This window comes from Xiphophorus hellerii, chromosome 12 (genome assembly GCF_003331165.1).
Source record: "Xiphophorus hellerii strain 12219 chromosome 12, Xiphophorus_hellerii-4.1, whole genome shotgun sequence".
NCBI lineage: Eukaryota > Metazoa > Chordata > Actinopteri > Cyprinodontiformes > Poeciliidae > Xiphophorus > Xiphophorus hellerii.
This window is the reverse complement of record NC_045683.1, coordinates 1360659-1370956: the sequence shown is the minus strand read 5'-3', so window position 1 is coordinate 1370956 and position 10298 is coordinate 1360659. Positions and strand designations below refer to the sequence as shown.

General features: G+C 44.7%; 1 protein-coding gene across 1 annotated transcript; it reads left to right on the top strand.

Annotated features, from left to right (window-relative positions):
• Window positions 1-702: 702 nt before the first annotated feature.
• rnf214 (ring finger protein 214) lies at window positions 703-5361 on the top strand. Its single transcript, XM_032579799.1, has 6 exons — window positions 703-1035; window positions 1737-1966; window positions 2035-2168; window positions 3104-3332; window positions 4037-4246; window positions 4470-5361. The coding sequence occupies exons 1-6, from the start codon at window positions 915-917 to the stop codon at window positions 5193-5195; spliced, it is 1650 nt and encodes a 549-aa protein (XP_032435690.1). The 5' UTR covers window positions 703-914; the 3' UTR covers window positions 5196-5361.
• Window positions 5362-10298: the final 4937 nt, after the last annotated feature.

The window sequence follows — 10298 nt, the reverse complement described above, 5'->3', positions numbered from 1 at the left end:
AACCCAAATGTTTCTGCAGAGGTTGTGGTTGGACGGTCAGATCATGAAGAAATGAATGGAGGAACGGACAGAAATGTCTGTATAGACAGGAAAAATTCACTGAGGAGGTCAGTGCCCTCCTGATTCTACATGTGGAATGAATCCGATTAGCTGCAAAAAGGAAAGTTTTCTGGAAGTTAACAATTTCTGGCTTTAAAAACTGTTTTATATTTAACCTCATCCCATAATTTTAGTTTTGTTCATTTGAAATTTAATAATTCCTTTAGCTAGAACGGATAACAAACCGACCCTATCCAAGATGTGTTAAAAATGTTCTCTTGTTATCAAATTTATTATGTGACAACTTTTTTATTACCTGTGAATTCATTAGATCAGGTGTGTCAAACTCCAGTCCTGGAGGGCCGCAGTCCTGCAGCTTTTAGATGAGCCTCTGCTGCACCTGAACAGAATAATTAGGTCATTAAGGCTCTGGAAAACCGATCTACACCAGGAGGAGGTCATTAAGGTTCTGGAGAACCGATCTACACCAGGAGGAGGTCATTAAGTCATTTCATTCCAGCTTTTTGTACCTGTGGCGCATCTAAAAACTGCAGGACTGCGGCCCTTAAGGACTGGAGTTTGACTCCTGTGCATTAGATGTTATAGACGATCTTTGTTCCGTAACGTCCCAACGGTAACAGTATTTCCGCCGGACCTTTTTTAGGGAAGCACAAACATCCGTGTGGGCAACTAGCGGAAACTGTAAACTGCGTGTTGAAATAGTAAAATAAATCGGTTTTTGTTCTTCAAAAGCGTTTTTTTGTTAAACGGAGATAAATCCCACTGAGACATCCACCAGGCGGACGGACCGGTAGCTTGGCGTGTTGTCGTCAGCCGGAAGTCTTCGCGTTTGTTTTTGTAGTTCAGGTAGGAGCATGTATGCTAACTGGGAAATAGCTGCTCCCGGTGAGGAGGACGAGGAGCTGGGAACCCAGATCCAGGAGGAGGACCTGGACGTGGACTTAGACCTGGAGTTGGCTAAAATGACGGTTGAAGGTAAAATCTCGGTGTTCGTGTCAGAAGAATGTGTTTGTAGTTCGGTTCTGGTTCCGTTTTATATCTAGAGAAGAAGAAGAAACTTCCAGGAAAACAAAACTTTCAGACTGTTGTTGAATAGTCTCATTATGTCGTCAAACTGAACAGAAACACTTTTGCTATGTAGAATTAAATAGTTTATTAAAACAACTTCATCACGTTTCTTCCTGATTCTATTAAAATAATTTTAATGTGTTAAAAAAATAGCAGGATCTCTGTTTTCCTTCGTTTTTATTGATACTATAAAGTTTCACTCATCAGAATCTGTTTCCAAAGATGCACATAAACATCCCCATAAACTGTAAATTTAATAAAACTTATATATCGTATATATTGTGAACATTTATTTCTGATAATATTTGTGATTATGGCACAAAACTAAAGAAAACCTCAAATTTAGTTTATCAGATCAATAAATACGACATTCTTAATACAGATGCATGAATGTTATTACTTACAAATTTATAACTGTAGACTTGCAAGGTAATTGCGAAATAAATTACTTTATCTTCCATATGTATGGAAGATTTAGTGGAAGGAAGAAAAAGGCTGAACAATAAAGTCAGATTAAAGCTTTTTTTTTTACTTTATCAGGAAATTAAACTCCTCCTGATTGTTTGATTGATTGATCGTCTCCTAATGAACCGCCCGTCTCCTCCCAGACCTGATCTTTAAGGTCCAGGCTGTGCAGACGGACAGCACCACGACGGACACCGGCGTCAACACGGAGCCCGACTGGGAGAGCCAGGTGGCTGCCGTGTTCCAGTTCGGCTCCCAGCTGAAGGAGCGCTACGAGCGTCTGCAGAGGGAGCAGGAGGAGGAGAAGGAGGCGCAAGAGAGGCATAAAGTTCAGCTGAAGAAGAGGAGGGAGGAAGGCATCCGGCAGCACCAGGTGACCCAGACTGACTTCGACCCGCCGCTGCTGCTGTTCTGCTGGGTTCTGACCGTCTGTTGTTCCAGGCTCTGCTGGAGAAGCTGGAGTCGCTGCGGGTGAAGCTGCAGCTCAACAACTCCAAGGCCACCAGGAAAAACTTCGAGAGCAAGAAACGGGAGCTGCTGACGGAGAGGAACAGAGCGGAGGAGGAAAGGAACAGGTGAGGAGCCGCCTGAGGTTCCGGCTGCTTCCTCAAGGTTTCCTTCTGCAGGGGAAACTGTTTACAGACGGGATCCGGTCTGCTGCTGCTGCAGGAAGGTCCGCAGCCGCTGCGGGAAGGTCCGCAGCCGCTGCGGGAAGGTCCGCTGCCGCTGCGGGAAGGTCCGCTGCCGCTGCGGGAAGGTCCGCAGCCGCTGCGGGAAGGTCCGCAGCCGCTGCGGGAAGGTCCGCTGCCGCTGCGGGAAGGTCCGCAGCCGCTGCGGGAAGGTCCGCAGCCGCTGCGGGAAGGTCCGCTGCCGCTGCGGGAAGGTCCGCAGCTGCTGCCGGAAGGTCCGCCGCGTTTCCGATGAACAACTCCAGCTCAAGTCTTAAATAAAAAAGCACCGATCCACATTTTTCACTACCGATATCTGGGGTTTAATATCTGCTTATAGTGAAAACCAACTTAATTTACTTAAAATGTTTCTTTTTTTAAACGCAGACATAAATGTACTGATTTATACATTTATTTGATCAAATAAATATTTAAACCTTTTGGTCAAACATGAAAAACCACTTGAGATGTTCAGTCAGGAGAAAACAGACAATATAAAATATATGATAAAGAACTGAAACTGACAAACAAAAGGTTAATAATTGTTAATTATTAACCTTTCAAATGATTCAGAAAGTGGAATTAGGCTTTTTAAATATAATGTAAAGTAAATAAACATAGAATTAGACTGAATAGTTTGGGCTCATTTTCACTGATACCCAATCTAGAATGTTTTTCACTATCAAGATCAATAAAGATATTAATATCAGATCGGTGCATCTCTAGTCTTTCCACAAATTTTCAAGTAGATATATGTCTGGCCTTGGACTAGGCCATTCTAACACTATGCTTTGATGTGAAGCTGCAGTTTGACCATGTGACCCGACTTGTTCCTCCGTCAGACTGGCGAAGGAGCTGGAGGAGAGCGACAAGAAGCTGTCTGCGCTGAGCGAGGAGCAGAGCGAGGAGCAGCAGCGCTGGGCGGAGGAGCTGGAGCAGCTGAGGAGGGAGATGGAGCGGGTGAAGAAGGAGGCGACCAAGGCCCAGCTGCAGGCCCTCAAGGACGAGATCACCGCCGTGGAGAAGCAGAGAGACGGCGCCATGTCCCGCATCGAGGCCTGGCTCAAAGAGGTTCGGACACAAGGCTTTTATTCCAGGAACCTTCTCTCCTCTAATTGGGGCCAGGCTGCAAGAATTATTATTTATTTTTGAAAATAATTCAGAATATTGGTAAACAAAGACCGACGGAGCGAAGAAAAACCCTAATTCATCAAAAAGCAAAAACTGATGAATTGATTTAATGAATTAATCACTCAGTCCTGCTTTCTTTGCTTATTCTGCATATTTAATCTGCTCAAATTAAATGTGACAGATTTTGTCAAAAAGACTAAATCTGTCTTAAAGGGACAGTACATGCTAAAGTTTTCCAACAATACTGTAAAAAAACCAAAAACATTATTACCAAGAATTCCTTGTTTAGTTTCTAGAGCAAATATTTTACTACAAAAATATAAAACAAAACTAACTTTTTCAGTGAGATATAGGAGCTTATTTTAGTTCAATAATTCCTTAATATTCTCATCCCACTGGCAGATTATTGCGAAATAATCTGCCAGTGGGACGAGAATGTTTTATCAATATTAAGGAATTATTGACTCAAAATAAGCTCCTGTATCTCACTGAAAAGTTACTTTTAAGTTAGTTTAGTTGAAATAAGACAAATTTAAGATATTTGCACCAGAAACTAAAACATTCTTGGTAAGATTTTGTTTTTTCCATTCAGAAACATTCAGACTTCATAACTGTTGTTTTTTCACCCTGCTTGTCTCCTCTAGGTGGCGCAGTACCTGAACACCCTGCGGGTGGAGTTCCCTCAGCAGTACCACCACGACCGGGGCAAGTGGGAGAAGAAGGAGAGTCTGGTCCGGAAGAGCCAGGCGGAGCTGCAGAGCCGCTTCCAGGAGGTTCTGCAGCAGCTGCAGCAGGGCCGCGAGCTGGAGTCCCTCCCCAGGATCACCGTGCCGACGCTGCCGCACGTCCCCACGGTGAGACACTTACTGGTCCGGAAGGGAGAGGAAATGTTGTAACTCATTTAAACCGTGGAATTTCCCACAGAATTTTTCCTGTAACTCCAATAAAACATGAAACTGTTTGATCCGTCTATAACTTCTGGCGCCCCCTGGTGGCCCCCCGGTGGGCGCCCAGTGGCCTCCTGGGGGCGCCGTCTCAGCTCCTCTCTGACTAACGCAGCACTTCCTGTCTCCTCAGGCCGACCTCAGGTTCAGACAGGTGATGCAGGCGGTGACGCAGCCGCCTCCCACCATGCCGCCGCCCCCCCAGCACCAGCTCTACCAGCCCCCCCTCCCACACTATTACCCCCCTCGCCACAGACACCCCCACCCGCGCCACCCCATCCACCGCGGCGCCTACCACACTCCTCCTTACGTGTACTACCCCCACCCCCCTTCTCACCACCAGGCTCCGCCCTCTTTCCACACCCGCCCCCCGCCGAGGGTGACGCCCCCTCTCAGCCTGTCCCCGTCCCCGCCGGTCCAGCCCGTGGGTCCGTCCCCGCCCCCGGCCGGCGCCGCGCCCTCGGCCCCGGCGGAGAAGCTGGAGAAGGTTCTGGAGAAGCTGGGGGCCCGGTTCCCGCAGTGCGGCAAGCCGCAGCTGATGTCGCTGCTGCAGCAGGTGAAGAGTTCCCGCGGGACGCTGGCCGGGATGTCGGTGGAGGACCTGATGGAGCAGGTCGGCTTCAAGCTGAGCCAGAGCGAGCGCTCGGCGCCGGGGCCCATCGGCCGGCCCGCCCCGGGGCCCATCCAGAGGCCCTCGACCCCCGCTGGGCCCCGCAAGCTCTGCCTCATGTGCCAGAACCACGTGGACCCGGAGAACCGGCACCCGCTCAGCTGCTCACACACCATCCACAGAGAATGCATCCAGATGTGGCTCCAGTCCAGCAAGAACAACTCCTGTCCCTTCTGTCCGGGCCAGTAATGGACCGGACCGGACTGGACCGGACCGGACCAGACCACACCGGACTGGATCGGTACACGACCCAGATTGGACCGCTTTCCGGTTCTGTTTCCTTGAATCTTGATTTCATGTTTCATGTTTTGCGTCTCGGTTCCGGTTCTTCATTTGAACCCAGAAACCGTGAAAATCAGTGAAGTTATTGATATTATTAATTTGTTAATAAATTAAATCAACTTTAATAAGAATAAAATCCATTTCTGTTGATTTCTAATTGGTTTTAGATCATTCAGATCAAACTTTTGTTGTTTTATGAGGTTTTGGACGGGAAGTGTTTTGTAAACTTGACTTTTTTAGCTCCTTATTAAATTATAATTTATTCCCTCATCAAAGACAAACCTGGAGTTTTCCCTTGATTCTGAGAAATGCTTTCATCTCCATGGCAACTGTTCAGTGGGAAAACACCTGGTGGATCAGCTGAGCTCATTATAGGAGCTGCTGGTAAAAACATTAAAGGGTTAATACAGAAGCCATGTTTGACTTCCTGAAGGCAGAATAGGAGCTTCTTAAAGAGACAGAGGCCTAATTTCAAAGTGTCAAATTTCTTTTAATTCATGTTTGATATTTAAAGCATCTTTATAATAACTGAAGGTGACATCGCTGCTTGATAACGTGATAAAATTTCATGATCTCCCTCTAAAAATCCTGATTCGTGTTCAGAGGAAGAATCGCTGGTTTTATTGGATTATGGAAGGTCAGTGTGAGGACTTGTTGGTATGCTGCCCCCTGCTGACCGCAACAGAAACAAATTCATCGAGTTTCATTAGGACCTAAATCATCTGTTTCCTCTTTAATTCATTTAAAACATCTTTATTTTGCTTCAGTTTCAGCTGAGCTTCCAGTTTTTGCTGTTAAAGATGGCCGCCGTGGGTTTAACACTCCTGCTCTGTGTGTGTGTGTGTGTGTGTTATGGATCGGCTCGGCTCCGGGGTGTTGCTGATGCTCTGCTGTGTCTCCTGTGGCAGCTCTAATGTCGGTGTGATTTACAGACCGCTGGACAAACAAGCATCATTACTGCAGCCTGTAAACGCGGCCCTGACTGACTGCTCCCAAAATCCGGAGTGGGGACCCTCAGGGGCCCTTACGAGGCTCCCGCCGGACCCCTCCGTGAAATGGGAGAGTTTTATTCGACTATTACTTCACCGAGGGGGAGAGCAGAGGGTTGGGTCTGTGCTGTGATCCAGGATGGAGTTAAAGGGAACGTCTGCCATAAAGCAAACCTGTAAAAACGAGAAACGCCTCAACTGATCGTCACTTTGGGTAATTGATTCCTCAGAGTCTCATTTCCTCAGAGAAAAACCTTCTGAGGAGGAACAGGAGTTATTTACTGCTGCATCTTTAAATCTGGGGTGAGAATCATTAAAAACTGATTTTCTCTTTAACTAAGCTACTGACCACTGACAGACCCAAAGGTGGGCTAAAGGGGCCAAAAGCCCCCGCTGACATTTGATAAACCTGTAAAATATCTTTTAATTTATTTTTACTTCTTTCATTCCTTCTTCACATAGACCAGGGGTCTGGAGCCATTTTGCTTTTGAGCTAAATAAACAAAATTTAGAGTAAATGTCACATGACCTTTCACACACAAAAATACTTATTTTTGTAGATCTAAAATTTTACTTCTATTATTAAGTTTTAAATAGAGAAAAGACAAAACTTTTAAATGAGCATGGATACATTTTCTTCTAAGATGCTGATATTTGTGGAAAATATCAACAAGTTAATTTTTTCCAACCTGATAAGAATCACAAATATATTCCAAGCAAATTTTAGTGCCATTCTACTTTGAAAGTTTCAAAATTTATCTATGCTACTTTATTATTAAAAATCTTTAGTTCACAATGTTAGACAAAGTCATCAAGACCCGGCGTGGAACAGCCAGAGAGCCACTTGTGGCTCGGGAGCCTCAGGTTGCAAACCCCTGAGAGAACCCAATGTATGAAGTAAATGTTAATGTTAACATCTTCTTACAGTTCATAAACTTATTTAAACTTCTAAAAATGGAGAGAAATCATTTCTGATGTTTTCCTGCAGCAGATTCTTCTATCAATAAACCATTTCCCGGTTTGTCCGGATGTTTCTCCAGCTAAAAACATCCAGACTTTCAGGAAAGTGCAGAGAAATCGATGTTGTGTTTGAGAGGAACTTTGTGTGACATTCAGCAGAACATCTGCAACGATCGGAGTCTGTAGAGGAATATAATTATGTTACATTATGTTGCTTGGTTGGTTCACACTAAGATATACTTTAACCTAAACCAAATGTACTGGGTCAAATGGACTGGGTCAAATGGACTGGGTCAATCTGACCTAGAAGTCAGGAAGGAGTTCAGATTTGGAGAGATGTGGAATAACAATCACTAAAGAGAGGAAAGATGTTAGTTTTAAGCTTTTGTGCAAGAAAGTTCTGGCTCCGGACCTTTCTCCTGTTCGCCTGCAAAGGAACCGGGCCGGAGCCCAAGACTTGGGGAAGAACCTCTGTTGGACAGATAAGGAACAAACAACTTGACTAATTGTTCTGCTGATGGAGCAGATTTGGTTCCAGGAGGTCAAACAATAATCCTAGGGTACAAACTAAATACAGCGACAGGAGGGTTAAAACAAACCGCTTTACGGCAGCGTGTTCCGATCCGGGCAGTTCCGGGTTAAAACAAACCGCTTTACGGCAGCGTGTTCCGATCCGGGCAGTTCAGGGTTAAAACAAACCGCTTTACGGCAGCGTGTTCCGATCCGGGCAGTTCAGGGTTAAAACAAACCGCTTTACGGCAGCGTGTTCTGATCCGGGCAGTTCAGGAGAAAAACGCGTCAACAAGGATCCGCTGCTGGTTTAAGACTCACCGCCAAGTCAACTCCATGGACTGGGCGGATAAATGCCAAACTGCTGCTGCGGGGCTCTGAAGCACAATGCTGCCCCCTGCTGGCCCTGCAGCGGAACTACAGGAAATACAATTAAATCCAGAAAATGATTTGGACATTTTAGGAAGGTAACGATATTAGACTTGGATGCTTCATCAAATTCAATGACAAAAGCAAAGGAATAACGCAAAGACAGGTGTAGAATAAGAAACATACATTAAATTTTAGTCTAACATATAATAAAATCATCTACTTAAATGTCTATGAGGGAGTATTGATAAGAAATAAATCAAAGTTCAGCAGCATAAAAAAGCCTAAAAAATGTGATTATATGATTATAATATATATGAAAAGTTGCTAAACTTGTATTAATTTCATTTACTCTTTCTCTGTGCAAATTGTGCAAATTGTTACATATTCAAAAACAACAAAATAAAAAAATATATTTTCTACAAGGTCACAATTCATGTCATTTTATGAATAAAGGCTGAAAATAATGTGAACTATTTCCATGATTTGAATTCTTCCAGGTTGGACCTTTGAACAGAGGAAACGCAGCTGTTGGCCCGAAATGAAGCTGAGCTTTACATCCTGATTTAGTTCAGGTTCTGCTGAGGAGTTCAGGAAGAACCCAGCGGACCAGAACCAGCAGACGACAAGGCGACCCAAACCATCACTGACTGTGACGTAAACAACTTTTCCAGATGTTAGTTTTCACCTCGACAATCTCCCCAAATTCTGCAACCTGTGCATCTTTTTCTACCAGACTTTTTCTTTCCACTCAACTTTCCATTTATATGCTTGGACCTTCTTCAGCAATGCCTTTTGGTGACTTTTCCTCTTTGTATCTTTTTGTATCTTTTTTCTCTAGCAGGCCCAGATCATCATACTGACACCACCATGCCTGACTGTAGCTTCTTCTGAAATGGTTCGTTTGGGTTTAGCTGATTGGAGGCTCGTTTTGTCTCATTAGTCCACAAAATATTTTCAAGAAAATCTCAAAGATCATCAAGATGATTGAGTTCTAGTTATTTATTCACTTGTAAGTTTCACAATTTCAAGCTAAATATTTAACTTAGAAATTAAATATTTAGTTCGGAGATAAATATTTAACTTGCTAACTAAATGTTTAGCTAGCAGGCTAAATGTTTAGCCTGCTAGCTAAATAAGCAGTTTGGAGCTAAATATTTAGTTAGCAAGTTAAATATTTATCTCCAAACTAAATATTTAATTTCTAAGTTAAATGTATAGTTAGCAAGCTAACATTTAGCTTGCTAACTATACATTTAGTTTGAAGCTAAATATTTAGCCGTGATGACCGGTTTCTCTTTGGACTCATGGAACAGGAACAAAACGCTTCCTGCTGACATGACATTCAGTCCTGGGCAAAATGTAAATGTAGTTTGATCTGAATATTAACTGTGTGTGTGTGTGTGTGTGTGTGTGTGTGTGTGCGTGTGTGTGTGTGTGTGTGTCTGAAGGCCTCGCTGGAAGACGAATGGTGTTTATCAGTGCGGCTCTTTGATCAGGGCGACGTCCAATTACCTTTTTTCTTAAAGGTTGGATTTATTAGCATCAGTCATCGCCGTAGTTACATCAATTAATGCCGTTGACGGGTCACCGCCCCCCCATGCCCCTCTGACCCCCCCAATACCCCTCTGCCCCCCCCACGCTCCATCCTTCAGAAACAGAAGAACCTCCTCTTTCTCTCTCTCTTTCTCTCTCCCTCTCGTTGGCATTAAAGGCCTGTCATATCCCAGCATGCCGCGGGGCCCCCGGCCACAGCCCAGCGGTGTCAATTAAATTTGATTGACTGAGTAAAAGAAGCACACAAATAAGCCGAAACAACAGACACAAAAATCTATACATGACCCCCCCACACGCCTCCGCCCCCCCGGCTGTCAAATCAGCGGCTCGTCTCTCCCAGTTTCATGGAGCCGGTGTGTGAGGCCCCCAGCAAACAGAGTGAACCAATTAGCGGCTGTGGAGCCTCGTCCAGAGGCCCCTGGGTATCGACTCAAACTGTTGTCCAATAAATGAGGCCTAATTTTTCAGCTTAACTCCCCCCGCCCCCCGCTGCAGGACGGAGGAAAGAAAACAAACAGCTTGTGGTTTTTGTTTTGTGAGCTCCTTCAGCCTTCCTCACATCTCGACTTGTTGTTTTACTAATTGTCACGCGGTGAGCTCGTGTTTCATATTTGCCGCCGTGATG